We start from the raw sequence: 18,807 nt of genomic DNA, 5'->3' as shown, positions 1-18,807 counted from the left end.
GCTGACGGAAGGCTATTGTCTTTCAGTTTTGTAGTGTATATAAAGTTGAGTGATCCATTCAGTAAACTGCATTAAAATTTCACTTACAAGTTAATCGCATCTTAAATTTAGTTTCCAAATTTTTCTCTCACACTCCTCAACAAGCAAGTGGACTTTTAATAATATTTTTGAGTCAGCAATTTGCAAACTCTAACTAGGTAACTATTTTGCAGTATGAGGTTTTTCTGGTGTTTCATTTCTGTGTGCTAAACACAGAAATGTCTCTAGTTTAATACACTCACACAGGTTCCTATATTGTCCCAGGCTGTAATTTCAATCTCAGCCGAAATAATAGCTATCCCTTATTCTTGTCTATTTAAAACACAATTAAATGGTCAAATTCCAGTTCTCCGATGCTTCCAGCCTGCCTCATGACTCTACTCAGCACATAAAAAGCACAGTAGTCACAGGAGAAGACAACACCTTGTGAAGCAAGCCTATGTGGATTGAGGGAAGGAAGGAAGGGGGTGGTTTGGGAAGGTGGCAGGGTTATAGGAGGTAGCGAAGTAAAAACAAAAGCTTCAGTACGAACCTCATACTTCAAATACATCCCTACAGCACTGCTGTCTGCTGTGGGTAAAGTTTCAGCAGCAGCATTGTGGTAACCACTTCCAACGCTGGTGCCTCATCAGAAGGTTTGCAGTGTTCCCATGCCGCACAGTTTCACCCCATTTCCATCCCTCTGTAGCAATGTTTTCCCCTACTTCTCAACTGTGTTTTCACGAGGCTGTATAGGCTACGCCAGCAGACCTTCACTTTGACCTATTTCCTCACTCAAGTCCCTCAAGTCTTATTCCCTTCCCGATCTACAGACTAAAGGTTCCTACGTCAAGCATAGCTGCACAGCCCCTCCTCAAACTGTCGCTTGAGCCTCTGTTTAGCCCCATCATATCTCCTAACCTTGCTTTATTTTCTGATTCAGAATGTTGGCTCCAAATTTAAGCTCTGTCGTCTAGATACAATGGCCTAGGGACCTTTTCTGTATTTTAACCTGTTGAGAATTTATTCAAATCTTGTGGAAATCAAAGCTCCTGGTGTGGGATGGTGAAGAATCAACTAGGAACACTGTAGATCCAGAGATATGAGAAATCGAAGGAATATTATTTGGCTGGAGAGTAGTCTATGAGTAAATTTGGGCATTGTTGTGGTTATTTGATAGTTTCCATGAATCAAAACTGAATCTGACTTCACTTGATACTGTTTGCTGCAACAAATAGCCCATTTTGTGCAAATGCACTACAGTTATTACGGTCCAATATAAGTGCAAAAATTAGGAATATGTCAAGCAACAAAAAAGGCAGTGTAAAAAATTTTCTTATTTTATTTTGCTAGGCATTGTTTAAATAGGGAAATGAAGATTGGATAGAATTAGCACTATGGAAGTTAACTTCTGAGCTAAGCTGAACAGTCCTGCTAGGATTTCCTGATACACATCAAGGATATTAAATCTCTATTTAAAAAATATATTTTGATGTTTCAGATCTAATATTTTCTTGGATAAATAGCTCTTTCATGTGGTTAAAGTTGGTGAAAAAATTCTAGAAACCCTGACACAAGTTGTGGTTGTCTGAAACACGAAATCTAAACTCTGAAAGATAGTGGAAAAAATATGACATTTAGATCTCAAAATTTGTTTCCTTTCTGTGATTAATTGTAGGTCAAAAATCAGCAACAAAAAGGAGAATTGCCCCATCAAATTTGCCTTTTATTTAAAGTATTTTTTATGCTATTTATTATGCTTTTTTTAATTCATCAGTAACAATTGGGCAATGTATATATTTAACAAAATAAAAAAATATCACTTTGTAGCCAGCTAAAGTGAAACCATATTGCATATTGTCAAAAACCAGGAATAGTATCTAAAAAAGGATATGGGCTTTGTTACTGTCCTTACTTGTTCTTCCATCTCGGGAGACATCCACGGGTCTATTGCTGGCAGAGCCCGGCTTCATTATAATCATTGCATAATATATGTAGACAAGAATAACACTGTATTAACAGTAATAGATGGGGACACTACTAACTCTGTGTCAGAAATTCTGGACAACCTGCTGTAACTATACACCCCGAATGAAAATGTTTCTGGGATCCTTCTCAAATTCCTGTTGCTGTAATGGAAACACCTAAGGAAATGGATATTCTTTCCTGTATATGTGTTTCTGGAGTAATTCGGAGCCTGCCTTAATCTTTGTCCTGGGAGATGGATGTTAGTGCTGGATGTGAGGCTAAACTCTCTTTGGTTTATATGCTTCATGTGAGGAGTAGGTGGATGCTTGTTTATTTGTTATTTCTGGAGATTTATTTAGGGTTGTTCTGAGGCAGGTAACCCTGTACAGCGAGGAGTTAAAGGGAAAACTGTAGCAGGTTGGGTTTTTTTTCCTAAAACTCTATCTAAAGGAGTTTTTTGCCAATTTAAAAACTTTTACTGCTAGGCATTACAGATCTCTGACTTTCTCAGAGAGTAAGTTCTGTTTCTTTATTCTAAACAGCCAAGAGTCATTTAGCCTGGGAATGCATTTTTTTGTCATTCTTGAGATGATTTTTAAAGGTTTCTTATTGTTTGCTAAGTATTTTATCAAAGTGAGTGTCCATGGCCCTCGTATAGATTCCTGCCTAAAGCAGTTACCACTAGGTCTTTTCAATAGAACAACTTTCTGGGGCAAACCACTAATGGTGTCTCTTTCATTCGTCATGTAGACTGTAGATGATAACTTACAAAATCCTGGCATCTAGTTGAAAACTCTGTGATTTTCTTTGGCGGTGTAGTTTTAGTTTTTCTTGCCAATGCCATCCAAGTAGCCTAGTAATTCTGAGACAAAACATACTGGCGCAAGTTGGAGAAAATACAAGAATTTACTTTTTTGCAATACTATTAGATGAACATGTTGAAAAGTGAATATTCCATAGCATAATTCATCCAAACTTCAAATGAACATAACTCAAGCATTGAAATATGTGTATTTTTACTCCATCATTATAATTCCATGTTTTAGAGGAATTTATAGGAATAATAGCAGTTAAACTACTTGTCTTCATGTGAGGGTATCTTTCCAGACTTGAAGGAATAAGAAACATCTGAGGGACTGTACAGTTCAGTAGTCTTCCATAAACATATATACCCATATGCATGAATCCACAAACATTGAATATTTCACTGAACTGAATTCCCGTTAATTCTTATTGCACCAGTTTTTGTAGGTTCATTATCCGGTCAAGCACTGTCAAATCCCTGGCATTTCATAGCTCCTTGAGGCTAAAGTTGCCTTTTATTTTTCTTGTAATGGTGGTTCTGCTTAAATGGTAGGAGAGTTCTGCTTAAAAATTCCCAGAATTTCCTGACAGAAGACGTCTACTAGTTCTACTCGTGATGTAAAAGAGATGGGAATACCTTCTGCTAAGTGCAGGAAGGAAAGAAAATGAATTAATAAAGATCTTGAGTGGAAGCAAAGCTCAGAAGGAGATTAAATTGAGGTTTGTTCTGTTGCTTTTGGTTTATTAATAAACCCTAAAGGGAATTATGTTATTATGAGTTTATATTCTTAGCAGAAGATGAAATTTGTAGTGTATTCAAATGTAGAACTAAATCAGAAATTAACAGCTCAGCAGAAAGGTAGAAAATGGAAGAATTTTTGAAATGGCTGGTAGAACAACAGCTGCTGCAATACAAAAGCTTAATTGTATGCTGGCAGTACTGAAAAAGAGATGCTTGTTCAGCATAGGGAAGAGTCCTTTTTTCTGATTTTCAGAGAAGAAACTTGAATATGAAAACATACCTTACTGCAAAGGGACTCTGCTTGTGTATGCATGTTGTGCCTGGTTTCAGGGGTTCCAGTCTGTAGTCCTTTGCCACAAGAAGGACTGTAATGAGCCTTCACATTGCTTTCAAATTACTGTAGAGAATTTATTCAGGATCAAACCACTGGTGTAGACAGCAGAAGCCACTCGTCCTATCCTGTCTGAGGAAATAGGCAGACCAATATTGGTCAGTAGATTAATTAGTGAAGACTATACTAGTCTATATATGTACTAGTCTTCTTGATTCATTAAGGGACATGCAGATTACAGCACTCATCAACTGTGGTCCTTAGTCAAAATCAATTCATTGGAGAACTACTTAATTGCATTGGAACAGAAGAAACTGAACTAAACTTTAGGTCATATCTATCTTTTTTCTTTTTTTTTTCCCCCTAAACAGTGACCAGTGTATTTTATGGGGCAGTCTACTTCCCCATGTCACATTCCATGCTTGCAAAATAAAGCATTCCCATACTCAGACGGATAAACAGTTTCTTGAATAAAATGTCTTTGCAGAATTCCTGTGATAAGGTAAACTCAGGGTTTTGTTTTGCAGTGCATAAGGCTCACGTAAACAAACAAATCTGGCTTTTGGAAAAAGAAGGAACTTCTTGCTATTCTATGGGGAATAAATATCTAACAGAGTAAGGAAAATCTGAAAGCACGGGCACTTAGTGCCATACTGCATATAATCAGAGTTCTGTATTGTTTAGCATGCAGATGAATTTCTCTGCAAGAGTGGAGTCTTGCTGAGGTCAGACATTGAAGATGGCTAGTGCTTTTATAAATAAACATCTAAATAAATATAGGAAAACATATAAAAATATAAATGAATATTTATCCTATGAATATAAATAAATAATACAGGCCTGTCCGCACTTGCCTCTTTAAAGAAATTACTCTTTAAGGAAGTGACTTTGATACCTGTAATACCTTTTTAAAAAGCTGTAAGTAATTTATCACATGTTTTTCTGTTTCTATTTTTCTGTAAAACATTTTTGGATCCTTATATTTATTTTCTCATTTCATTTTAATTTGGCTAATTTTAATTTGCTGACTGAAGCATCTTACAATGCCTTAAGCATTGCTCTTCAATTCTTATCTTTCATTTGTGTTAGTTTCCTTCTGTTCACAGTATTCCAAACCCAAGAATTTGAAGAAACTGGAATTCACATCCACTTATGAAACCAGGATGTACTTTCTTCAAAAATCGCAAGGGACCTTAACAAGCTTGTTTATGCAGATACATTTAAGTGGAACAAAATTCTGAGTTGGTGCACAGATATCATCACTGGCATAGAACTGTTAAACTGTTCTTCAGTGATTACTTTATGGTTATATTTTGCCAATATTCCTAAAAAGGCAACAACAATTAATAGTTGTCTAGAATTTTCAAAGGCCAAATGAAATTAGATGCCCAAGTCCTGGTAGAGGTCAGTTGAATTTGGAAACTAAACTTCCTGAAGCGTCTTTGAAAATTTCTTCCCCGGGAAATGGCATCAATATCCAACAAAATAATTATTTGAGACTGTTTTTGTACTATTCCACCAATTTTGATTTGGTTCCCCCTTATACACTGCAGGATGATGTACTGAATCTGGGAAGAGTTTAGATGCGTTTGAATGGTGCTGCTTATATTGTTTAATTTTATACCAAAGAATATTGAGCAATAAAACATTTCGAAAGGCACTTCAAAGCGCATACCTTTTCCTTGGTTCACATCTGTTGGTAGCCTCGAGTGTTGGAGCTTGCCAGTGGAATTTTTATTTTCCTGGAGGGTTGGGGATGAAGCAGCTTTTTTTTTTCCTTGCTTTTTTCTTGATATTATGTAACCAGTTGAAGGAAATAGAAATGTGGTAATTGATACGCTGCTAAATAGGTAAGAGACAAGGCTTTAATGTCAGTCAGAGCCTATGTGGGTTAACTAATATGGTGACCCAGGCAAAGAAAAAGCTTAGGCACTTATCAGGGATATAAAGATTGAAGAAATAGAAAGGGACTTGATTTGTTAATACTGAGACTGATGTGTAAAGATATATTATTAAGCATTGGGAGAAAACCCGCATCAATATAGTAGTAGAGAGAAGGAAAAGAAATGAGGGGGTCTTCTTTGAGAACAGAACAAGAATTCAGAACAGAGTGTTGAAGGAATTGAAAGTTCTTAGTGGCTCTGCATATATATTTAGACGAGGTTCCAAAGTTTGTGTGAACTTTGGTCCAAATTAATCCTTATTTGTGAAAACAGTTGGTCTGCCAGCAACATTTTGTTTCGGTAGAAACCATATACATAATAAACATAACATTGTGTGACTGTATTTTTGTCAAACTTTACTTTTTGTTTCCCATGAACCCTGCCAACGCCAGAATAGTGGGGGTTAGTAAGGATGAACCAAGTAAGCTTAACATGCAGCTTTAAACACTTTTGAATCATCAGACTGTGGGGAATTATCATGCCACGTGAAGCATACCTTTGTAAAAATGGCAGTAACTATTAGTATTAGTTACTCCTTAAGAAACTGGAAGGACAAAATTGGGTAAGGTACAGCCTATTTAACTATTGAGATTAAATTAATGGTGCTTCACATTTCAGTCCCTTCACTGTATGTAACTACTAACCATCCATCTGGTGACATTATTGCATTAATTAGGATAAGTATCATTCTCTGTATTTGCTAATAACACAAACACCCCCCCCCGATTCTATGTGTAACTAAATTATTTTTTGCCTGCTTAGAAAAAATCATTTTGTGCTTATTTAAAAAAAAAAATTAAAAAAAATCATTCTTCAAGATGTTTCCTGTAAGAAATGTTTGACTACAGTACTTTCTTTTTTACATGCCTACAGAATTTTTTTTCTGAGCCTATGACTTTGTGATGTCCAGTTGATGAGTTTGGGAATCATGAGGATTGTCTACATTTTCTTTTGGGGAAAAACAAATAATAATTGAGTAACCAAAGAGTTTATTACTAATTACACAATAACCTGAACTTTTAAATTTAGTACAGTCATTCAGAGACTTTATCATTATATATTGATTTTGTTATTCTGAGTTTGTGATATTTAACATTTTTCATTAAGTGTTAACTTCTAATTAAGTATTTGCTGATGATTAAAAAAAAATCCTAGCCAGGATTTCAGTGATACATGGTCACTCTGAATGTAACTAATATAAGCTGAAGTTTTATCATTATTAGAGAGCATATTGCGTGTGTTTTTTTCTCAGAATCACTAAATTTTTCAAACACTTGCACAAGCTGTCAGAGTTCTGTTATGTGTAGGAAATTGTCAGACTTGCAAAGCAACAATGCAGAATACCTATATCATGGCTTCTTTTGCAATTTATTAATGAACTCTAGCATTAATCATCTTAGCAGAAGTACCCAGTGGCTAACATTCTACTATTTCAAAGTATTTCTGCCAAAATGTCATTGCCCAGGGAATAAAGCTGTGGTGCTCCCTAGCAGATAATTCCTCACAATCTAACAATTTTTGTGAAGCAAATAATGCAGTTGGAGCCGGTGACTCAGTGAAACATCGCAAATACAAGTCATCTATCATCCAGTTATTTGCTGACTCCACTTTAGAAGTGACCAACAACCTGTTCATCTTCCAGACAAACAACAAACCAAACAGGCTGGACTATAAATTGCACTTCTATAGAAATGATTGCGGTAGCCAACTCTTGGTGGTACTTGTAGATATGATAATTGCAGGGCAATCATTCTCTGCATGCTTCCATAGTTACTTTTGAGAGATAATTACCTGTTCTCTCAGAATTTCTCAGGAACTCCAGATTTTTTTTCCGCCCCCACCCCTCCATTTAAAGATTTTCTAACACCCTAAAACTTTACTGACAGTCCCTTGGCTGGCATCCCATCCAACAGATTGTTTCTGGTAATCCCTTGAGAGCGAGTAAAACAATATCGTACCGATACTTGACAAATACATACTGTCAGAGAACAACCACCCTGGGCAATCATATAAAATCTCTAAACGCTCCAAGATGTCACCCCATAATCAGCAGAATGCTTTTTCACTTCCTGGCACACATGTGTTTGGGACTATTGATTGTCATACCACAGAAGGCTCCTCTCCATACAAATCACGTCAGCGTGCTAGACTGTACTACTCTGGCCAAGGAGAGGAAATTCTTGCACTAACTCACCTGCAGCTGACTTTCAAGTGCAACCTCTGAACTTCCAGTGTTTTGCTGAGGGCTTTTTGGTGTTTTTCTTTGTTGGTTTGGGCTTTTTTGTTGGTTGTTCTATTTAATAACTTACTATTGATTAATAGATCAAGGATTATATCAGGGCTGGAAATATATCTCCTTATTAAAAAGGAGAACAAAAGCAAATGAGAAAACCCATAACTTGGTTCCACCTCATGTCCCTATTGATTCCTTATCAGATGTAAACCTTCTTGACCTTACCCCCCATTTGTGTTCCTGTCTGATGTCTGCAAACATTCCTCACCATGAGGTAGTGCCATGCTTCAGGAAATATACTTGTTTGGGAAACTGAAACCCGTCCGAAGCAGACTGGGAACTGCAAGACATGTAATGTTTTAGATGTTATTTGTCTGATTTGTTAATGTGAAACATGCTTCATAAAATGTCTTGGTCATAATATATGACTTGTGTTCTGAAAACTTGGGGAGTTGATAGCTGTTGCTTCACTAATAACAAAAGCTTTGTTAACGAAAAACCAAAATTGAAACAATTCTCAAAAAAAAGTACTGGAAATACTGCCTGAGTACAGAAAATGTGATACTGATGTAGGGGTAGTAGGAGAATATCACAGTTGCAATTGGGCATGACTGTCACCTACAGTATTTCTCTGGAAGGTTGTCTTTATTGCCTTGTCCGTTTGGCTAAACAGAGATGCGACAAAGCAGACTTTGTGTTCTGCAGAATCTCCACATGTTATTATAACTGGAGATCTGTCATGCTTTTAAATGTCGGATAAGCCTCTTCAACTTTAAACATCTTCCAAAATTACAAGGGCAGAAAAAGTTTAACAGTAACTCTCAACTTCCTGCTTGAGTTATCTTTTATATGTAGATGGTGACGATCTACAGGCACACAGCGCAGTGCTTGTCTTGAGCAGTTAGCCTTTGCCTTATGGCAAAGATCTAGTCTGGCCAGAGAGCGTGAAGAGAAGATAGTTTGAGCAATGTCACTGTCCTGTGGCCGGTGATAAGCATTCTACATGTTTCTCTTGAATAGAACCAATATCAGGAGATTTGTTTTCTCCCTAAATTGAAGAAATATGTTGAAACCTGATGTGCAGAATCAGCTAATGCTTCATGCCACCTCTTTGTCCAGCAAACTGAAACTGGCTGGAGCAAAGATGCTCCTGGGATCCTAACTGGCTGTCATCCTTTCTGCTGCTGTGTTAGCTGATGCGATCTCAGTCTGGACCAAAAACAAAGTGCATGCAACTCATGACCTCTTCTTCCTTGCTGGGAGAAAACAGCCTGAGGCAATGTTGGCAGAACTGCCACTGGGAAAGATGCAGGACAGAGCTCCAGCTGCTTTGCTACCGCACATGCTGCTTCCACAATCCGCGTTTCAGCCCCTTCCTATCTCTCATGGGAGACCTCAGTAGGAATGAAGATGAGGCACCTTTCCTGCCAGCGCAGATGGTGGGGTGGGCAGAGCTGGTATGGCTGAGATGGGGCAGGGGCTGGGCGGGGCTGCACTGACTGCAAGTTTACCTACATAAGTCATTTAGATAAATTGCCTTATCTCATTTAAAATGAAGAGAATGTAATTGAAAAATGCAATCCCATGTGTGTAATTGTTCCTTAGTTCTTAGAGATAACACTTCTTTTTCACATATAGCTTGCTGATGATCAGGGATTGGTGTTGATGACAACTGTTGCCATGCCAGTATTTAGTAAGCAAAATGAGACTGTAAGTACTCAGACTATTTCTGTCATGTGGAAAAGGGGTGACTGCAGTGAAATTGCTTTCAGGGACCTAATTAGATTTAAGCCTACTCTAAAAATTTTTCTTCTTGTTTTGTCTGCAGTTAGTATCTCATCCTTAGCATAAAAATGTGGACAAAGAATAACAAGTAACTATTCTGTAGAAACCATAGTAAAATAATGTAACCCTACACCTAAGAGAAAATCTCAGATGATGCTAGGCCTGAGAGTTTTCTTACTTCTGTATTACGTTTTACATAAAGTAATCTATATTCTTTTCTTCTTTGCACTGATATGCTTCTATTTCATAGACTCAGAATTTACTAATTTAACACGTTATTAAAAAATTACATGTACATTTCCCTTAATGCTTAATCATTGTCTTTTATGACAGCAGAAATTGGGGAAGAAGAGAGTAACATATTTTTAAAAGTAGTTTTTAATTCAAAAACTATTTTGCATGAGGAGGTTTTCTGTTGGTGGACTCAGCTATCAAAGGTTTGCATGCCTTTTCTATGTAAATTGCAGATAAAGTAGAAAGGAGCAATATTATTGATTAAATTACTATTTGATCAGATGACTTGTACCAGCCTCTGCTTCCCCCACTTCTTAAATAGTTTGTCTGTTATCTGTTCACTTCTGCAGAATAGCTGCAATGTGAAATGAGTGGTGAGAATGCTCGTTATTATTGTGGCTCCAAGTACATCTTCTATTGTTCTTTTCAGAGATCTAAAGGGATACTTCTGGGAGTAGTTGGCACAGATGTTCCAGTTAAAGAACTTCTAAAAACTATTCCAAAATACAAGGTAATATACAAATGATAATATTTCATTCATCCTCAGACTAGTATCTATAATATAACATAATTTATTTAGCACATTAATATTGTTTATACTGACGTAGCTCCATTATTTCACTAAAATAAAATTCCTGAGGAAAACTCAGGAATTTTAGCTCTGTATTGTCTGGCTAAATGTCATTGGTCCTGAGATGAAGTGCAATTTTTTTTTTTCTAGAGTACAGTGTGCTCAAGAAATTATGTAATCAATGCAATTATTAAATCACACAAAAATAACCCAAAATTCATGCTGAAAATTTGCATAACTTTCCATGGAAACAGTACGAAAATCTATCCCTAACATGGCTTTAGTTCCTGCCTAACCAGACTGGTGTTTCATTCTCTACTACCCAGTATTTGCTAGATATTTTCCTTTACTTAGTTTTCCAAAGTCTGAGACAACTCTACTATAAAATTATTTAAAAGTAATTATCATAAAAGTTTTCAAAATTTGATGCACTTCATCTGTTCCAAAACCTTTGTAGGCTTCAGGCAAATGCAAAGATATAATTACTTTTCATTTAAATTTGATGCAATACATTAGTATTTCACTAGTTCTCTCTGTCTGAAATGCTTTACTCTAGTGCTGTTTTATTCACAAATGAAAATTAAGTGAATGTTTTCCAGTTAATTCCTAGCGGAATCTTTTTGCAAGACAAATATGCACGTAACACAATACCGTGGACAGCCTTTACTAAAGAGGCCAGCTATTGGAATAGCTGCATTTTGACATGTACCTGTACAGAGCATAAATTTGTATGTCATGCTTTCCTCTTAATTGGCTGCCATGCTCTCCTTTACTGATTTCTAAGAGGGTGAAGGAATAAGCTAACTTGTGAGTGCCTTTGTATATTCCTACATGTTTTTGTTGATAATTCTAGTTAGGAGGAAAAAAAGTCCACCTATCAATTTTAATTCTAATTTGGATGCATTAGGAATAGCTAAATTATTTTGTAGATCAATATGCAATAACTGGAAAGTTTAAATTAAATGAGAATTTGATAAAAATAATGCATAAACTACTGGCAATAACATTGATAAGTTGTATTGGAGTAATTTCCTGGGACCTGGATCCCACTAGGCTAGATGCTATGCCAACAGAGAACAGAAAGGCTGTCCCAACTAGAAAAAAGGTTGCAGACTATGGGAAGAGGCAGCAGGTGACAACGTACTGAGATCAGAACGTAGTGAACAGAGACATTGCTGGTCAGGATAAATAACAGAGAACAGTCTCAGCACACTAACCATCAGAGTTAGTTAACCGCAACTTACATTTTGTGTATGCAGAAATACAGGATCCGTAGGCACTAAAAGAGAAAGGATCGAAATTCGCTCCTTTGCAAAATTTAGTGCAATGAAAACAATCTTTGGAGCAGCCTCTTAAGGAGCTACGGGTAGAGCAAGTTTCATTTGTAAGGAGAAGGAAGAACAATGTTGTAATAACAGAAATGAAAGCCCGGCTGTGCATGGCTGCATAGAAAAACCATATCACAGCGATGTTATTCTGTAAGAAGTCATCTGTAAGATTTGGACATAGTCTGAATACAAGAACCTAGAGAGAGTGTGGGGCCTGAATAACAGATACTGCAGCAGCGTTAGAGTGATGCAGAAAAGAAGAGATTAAAATTTCTGGTTTTATCATATGATATTATATTTTTTAAGACTTAGTTTTCTGTGGAAATAATATACAATCCTCTTTCTGAATATTAGACTTTTTATTTGAAGGTACATTTTATATTGCAGGATGTAATGCAAGAGAGGATTATTACAGGAGGCACCAATATCATGCAATACAGTTAGGTTAGTGAAATCACTTGAGTTACAACTTCCAGTCTCACATACCATAAACATTTCTGAACAGTAAAAAGACCATGCAATTGCAAGAGCATAATCACCCCTGGGACCCATTCCTGTAGAGTCTGCATGTGAAATAAAATTCACACAGGGATATAAAATGATTTGTTGGAAATAGAATTCTGCTGACCTGGAATTCTCTCGGCTTGGATGAGGTGGATTTTATGGCTGAAGAAGATGAATAATAACCATGAGCTATTTTCAGCAGTCATTATCTAGACTAAACTTCCCCAGATGTCAGTGGCAGTTTCTCCTGAATAAGGTAGGGTTGGATTTAGTAATACTTAGTTTGCATGTGGAATTCCTCCACAGTTAGAAAAAGTTTTTTCATTTCTCAATCTGTCACTTAGAGACAGAATTCAAAGTTTAACATGGCAATACTGCTGCAAGTGGTAGTATCTGTCAAATCAAAGCATTTTAAGTGCAGAGAGTGTGCAGGTTCACATATTGCACAGCATGCAATAAAATGCTACCCTTGGAATCCAGGTATGCTTCAAATAGGCAAATATTTTTTTCCTGTGAAGTATACCACCCACGTTTGTTTCCTTACCTGACTTCCATTGCTGGGATGTCATTCTGCAGTTATCAACACAGAAAATTGTACTTGAGATCTGATATTTAGCCAACAGCTAGTTCACTTGTCATACCATAATAGGTAAAATATGTCCACTGTTATTATTTTGGTTATCCCTTCTTTATGAAGAAATGCCAAGAACATATCACCTTGTATTACTTTCACTGAGGTTTATTGCTTTAGGAAAACTGCTAATTTATGAAACAATCTTCTATAAGGCAGATACTGTTGACCATATACAATCATTCACGGAGAGACACGGTGTAAGTCTACCCGGTATGTTTTCTGTATGACCTTGCCATAACATCATACTCTGGTTTATATTTCCAGAAAATTACAGAAGCCAACAGACTTGCTGTCCTACTTGCATCTTAGAAATGATTCTGACATGTCAACCTTGCTCATGTTGCTTTATGCCAGACAAATTCCTAAGAACCCACTTCAGCAAGCATTTAAGAATGTACTGAAGTAAAATAAAAAGATTGCTAGTAGTGAGAAATGTAAAGCAAACGCCAAAGCAAGATAGTTCTGGGGTTTTGGATTTGGTTTTGGTGGGGATTGGTTAGTTGATTTTTTTTTTTAAATACCTCAGTGCATCAAGATGCTTAAATAAAAATATATAGGATATTATGTTATTTCAGAACCGAAAAAAAATGGGTGAGAAAGTATAGTGAGATGTACCCTTTGCATGGTAAAAGCTACATACTGAAGTTGCAGAAAGTTCTACATTAGCAGCAAATTTATACCAAGAAGGGATATTTGAATGACCACATGAATGACTTTGAAGGTACATTTATTGCATTCAGTGGGTGCAATCAGCTGTGTAATAGGCCTATTATTAAGAGTAGTATTGTTATTTGAATAAGTACAGTGCTAAATTTGATTAGATACACCGTTAGGCCTCATAAAGCATTTCATTGCTCTCAAATGAGCTCACATAGTTCCACTCGGTACAAACATGTAAACTACATGAGCTTCTTTAGTAGAAATATGCCGCCTTCTGTGGCTCCAGATGAACCTGAATTAACAGCCAGGTAAAATACCTTCAAGACTGGTAGACGTAACTATCACGTATGATAGGCCACTGCTTGCTCACTGTAGCTGTACATTCAGTGCTACTGGCTTTAAATGATTCTATACAACATCGCTGGCACAACTGAAGTAAGCTGAACCTAGCCACCCCTGGGAATGTGTGAATTTACTAAATTCCAGCATCCCTTTGCTTTGGCCCGTGCTATAGTGTCTCATGTATACATCTGATTCGCTCTGCAAAGCACATAGAAACAAGTGCCCTAGGTAGCCAAGCATGGGTGACACGTAAAAATTGTGCTGTATGCTGAATTCACCACAATGCCAGGTTCTCATTTGCACAAAATGGCAAGGATCAGAGCTTTGCTCATGTTATAATGGAATACTGTGTGGATAAGGGTTATGAATGCCAGCTTTAAGCTCCGGATAACTGAATTCTTGTCTGATTTTTTTTTTTTTTTAAGAATTTAATGGAGACCATGCCAATTAGCATTTCTTTCTCATTTACTCTTACAGTTAGGTATTCATGGATACGCTTTTGCAATTACAAACAACGGATATATTTTGACTCATCCAGAACTTAGGCCTTTGGTAAGAATACTACTTACTGATCTATTTTATCTAGCTATATATGTTGCATTTGTTTTTCTCTTAGTGTGGATACTGAGATAGTCATTAAATAATTAAATGCAACAGACTAGTTTATATTGCTTTATAACATATTATGATTCTTGGTAAATTTACCTCTGGAAACAAAGGTTAGCATGAAAAAAATCACAGAAAATAAATATACAAGTTGTTTCTGCAAAAGATACAGGCCTCCATTACTGCAAGATGGTGAAGCCAAAAATTGCTATAATTATGTTCATTTTACATTGAAATGGAATGCTGGAATGCTGTATTGGTATGTAATAACCCCTATTTGTCATGTTAAAGTGTTAAAACTAATTTAATATATGTGAAGAAATTTCAATAAAGCATATTAAAGCAAAATAGGGGCACAAGGGGTTTTTGTACTAAAGAGAAATAGCAGCAAATTTTACCTTTATTTTCCCTTATCATCTTGTTTGTATTAATCACAGAAAGAAAAATAGAAGTGCCTGTTATGCAAATGTTTATCAATTTAACACCCTGGAGAACTGGTACATTCTTGACTGCATCATTGTTTAGGAACAGCACTTGCAAGTGTTCCATCACTATCAACTCTTTGCAAAGCATCAGTATTAATGATTCCACTGCTGTATACACATGGATGCCATATGTATTTTTCATGCAGGCACTTCAAATAATGTCCGATTTCAACAATATTTTAGTAGAAAACAGGAATATTAATTGCATGGATAATTCCATATAAAAATAAAATTATTGAAAAGCATGATTTATGAAGTCATTAGCATATCTGATGTTTTCATTCCGCAGAAGAATTTGTCCTTCTAAGATTTGGGCTAGGAATTACACAATTAACATTTGTATTTGCACTTATTGTTTCCCCATTTATTTTTTAACTGGAGTAGAGCTTATGAAAAGTTCAACAGAGAGACTTCCAAGGGTGAATGGAGATATGTTTTCCCAGTAACTTCACTGTAAAATGGACAGACAATCTAATGGCAAAACAGACATTGTAGTATCTTGGAAGGATTTTTAAAATAAGTGGTTTAATTGCAGGTTTTTTCCTAAGAATATTCCCCTTGATTTTGTATGGTAGAATTTTTCACAACTGTGCAAAGGAAGACAATACGTAGAGAATTTGGCAAATTACTCACCAATAAGCAATACAATTCTCAGAAGTGGCTCTTGCAAATTAATCTATTGTTGGGTTTTTTTACCATTCCAGTGGTGAGTCACTAAAGCTATATATCCAGGTATAGACAGCTCAAACACCAGTCAGTTAAATTAACATGCTCCAGTGACTGTTTTTTTTCACCTCTGCACTCCCCACAGATGATTTCTCATAATGGTATCGTCTTGTTTTATGGGAAGTAGGAGCTCTACTACCCAAATATATAAATATTAGGGAGTGGAAAAACTTCCAGCTTCAGTAGAAGCGGTTTACTGTTAAGGAAGATAGAAAACTCTAAATTGATACCTAAGCATTTCACCTCTCAGTCAAAATGTATTTGTGTGGGATTTTATGGGATTGATTCAATTCGCCTAGACCCATCTAGTCCAGAATCCCATTACCACCAATATCCAGCATGAGATTGTACCTGAGGAAGATGCAGGAACCGAGTAAGAGGATGTAGAAAATATCACAGCAGTCAGTATAGCTTTTAAGAGTTTCAGATAGGCTTCTGCTCATAAGCATTTGATTCTGATATTTTAACATCCTATTTAATGAAGACCTATTAAAGTGGATACTTCTGTTATCTGTACTAACGTACTCATTTTTGTCAGTCTGACTTCTCATAGTAATGATTTTCCATATTGTAAGCATTTTATGCATTGTTTTTCTATATTTTTCTGACCTCTTAGTTATCATCCGTTCTTCCACGTTCTTTCCTTTTCTAACTGAGGTTGGCTGCTGAGCTATATTTGGTAACCATAGCAGAGAAGAGGCAGCAATAGGGGCTGTACAAACCTCCTTAGAGCACCTGAATTACATGCATAAATTTTTAATGCACCTTCAGGTCTCTTCATCTGCATCTTCACTGCCTTGTTACCTCAGCTAGCTCCTCCATATCAAGTAACTATTTATGTAGTTTTGGTTTTATCTCACATCCAGCTGCACTGTAGACATAACCTAAAAATTGCTTAAAAGAACCAAGGTTACAAGTAAACTGACTAGATCTAAAATTTGACTGTCATAGCATTCTCTATCTTTTCCTACAATTTTCTGTTTGAAAATTTATGTTAGACTAATTATGTTAATCCTCAGTGGTTAAAATGCTGAAATACGTGTTGTTCTGCTTTAATGTAATGCGCTTTTTTTTTTTTTGTGGGAAATGCTAGTGTGGTGAGACGTTCTCTTCAAAATTTTTAGTTGTTGCAAAGAAAAATGTGGCAGGGGATTGCTTTTAGTTCACGATTGGCCACTACCTTCACAATATTTTTCCTTATCTCTGTATGTATAAAAGTTTGTGGTGGTTTTTTTTAATATCCCATTCTAAATTAGATGTAATTGCAATGTTTTTTATGGCATTCTCCAATTTTCATAATACTAAAATTGTGACTTTGTCTTGGTTCACAAAAATACTTTTGAAATCTCCAGGTATCACGGCTACATCAGACAGCCTGTATTTGCAAACCATAGGAATAGATATTTGAAAGTTCTCTGTCTACACCACAAGAGTTTGACAGCACATGCATTTGCTGTACTGTTCCTTTTTCTTCTGGCAAATTACTTCCTTCAAAAATATTAGTATTTATTCATTACAGAACAGATATTTAATAAACAGAAGGTAATGAAATCCAGGAACAGTGGATAGCTTTAAGTTAGAGCGACAAGGGGTGTTACCCGCTTTCCTTCTTTCTGTTGTGGTGGTATGTTTTAATGAGGCAAAAGATGTTTTTCTGTTACTATCCCTCGCCCCAGCGTACACCTTGAAGGCACTTACTTCATTACTTTACACAACAGTCTCTAAAATAAAAATGTTGGGAAGTAGCCCACAAGCTGTCAACTACAGGGAACTCGTTATGTTATATTCATAGTCTGTTCATTTAATTTTTTTTGGAAGAGTCGTTTTTACCTCTGGGTTCTGTCAGTAGTGTGTAATGGGAGTCTTCTGTTGACTTCAGTGGAGTTTTTGGGAGTGAAGTGATGGCTGGCCTGGGCTCTTAGATTAATATTGCAGGTTGAATCCTGATACCATTGTAACTAGTGGCAAAACATTCCATGAAATTTGTGACAGTAAGTATGTGAAAATAAGCTTGTAGGACTGGAATTAGGTAGTTCACCAAAGATGATATCTAAAAATTTTTTGGGTGGATTAGAGTCTACATTCAAGTTACATTGATAACTGGCTTGATCCACACTGGTTTATATTGCTATTATATTTTCATGTGGTGATGTAAAGCTAGAATATTACTAGACTCCTGAATTACTAACCCCAGCGGCCATATCTGTTAGTTCTGAAGCTGACATGCTGCTTTTTAAGAAATTGTCTTAGGGGACACTGAGCAGACAGGCAGGAGAGCAAACAGTCGCTGAGGAAGAGTGCTTCCCATTGCACCAGATTTTTATCTTCTGCTGATCAGTATATTTAATCATTAAGATGGCTACATTTTTCTGCTGATTATCCTATTGGGTTTATGTTTTAAAATGTTTTTCTTGGAGATTTCCTCTCTTGTTTCTTCTGCTGTTTTTTGAATAAACTTGGCTTTCAGTTAGGATGACTGGTTGCGTGCACATGGGCAGCTGAAGGAAGAAGAAGAAAGTACTTTCTAAGTTGAAGGTACTTGTAGAGGCTTATGACAGTTGCTGAAGTACAACTTCGTGCTTGCTGGCAGTTTTCACGGGTAACTGTTGCCATGGAGGGACCGGAAAGAACTTTGGGTTACATTCTTCTCTAAAGGACATCACTAGAGCCATGAGTCTTGACAAACAGCTTAATAAATCGTGGTAATCCCTTGCAAATTCTTTTTGGAGAATAAAAACAGAGAGATTGTCAGGCCTCGTCAATTAGATGATTGAGTGTAAATTGCCCATATGTTTCACATACCCTGAAACTCTGATTTTTGTCTCCCTTCCTTTCGGTGCCCCAATTTTCTTCCCCAATCCACCGCCGGCCGTGCCGTCCCTTCCTCCCGGCG

General features: G+C 36.5%; 1 protein-coding gene across 1 annotated transcript in view; it reads left to right on the top strand.

The window, feature by feature from the left end:
* LOC104618370 (voltage-dependent calcium channel subunit alpha-2/delta-3) overlaps positions 1–14,649 on the top strand; it is a gene marked incomplete at its 3' end in the record, with an annotated part of 208,157 nt that extends 193,508 nt beyond the window's left edge. The window contains exons 13-15 of the mRNA XM_010283944.1: positions 9,678–9,749; positions 10,489–10,569; positions 14,575–14,649. Of these exons, the coding sequence (XP_010282246.1) occupies positions 9,678–9,749; positions 10,489–10,569; positions 14,575–14,649 (228 nt within the window). The remainder of the gene's footprint in view (positions 1–9,677; positions 9,750–10,488; positions 10,570–14,574) is intronic.
* Between the last annotated feature and the right edge of the window lie 4,158 nt (positions 14,650–18,807).

The sequence above is a fragment of the Phaethon lepturus genome, unplaced genomic scaffold, assembly GCF_000687285.1.
Source record: "Phaethon lepturus isolate BGI_N335 unplaced genomic scaffold, ASM68728v1 scaffold1163, whole genome shotgun sequence".
NCBI lineage: Eukaryota > Metazoa > Chordata > Aves > Phaethontiformes > Phaethontidae > Phaethon > Phaethon lepturus.
This window is presented reverse-complemented; position numbering and strand designations above follow the sequence as displayed.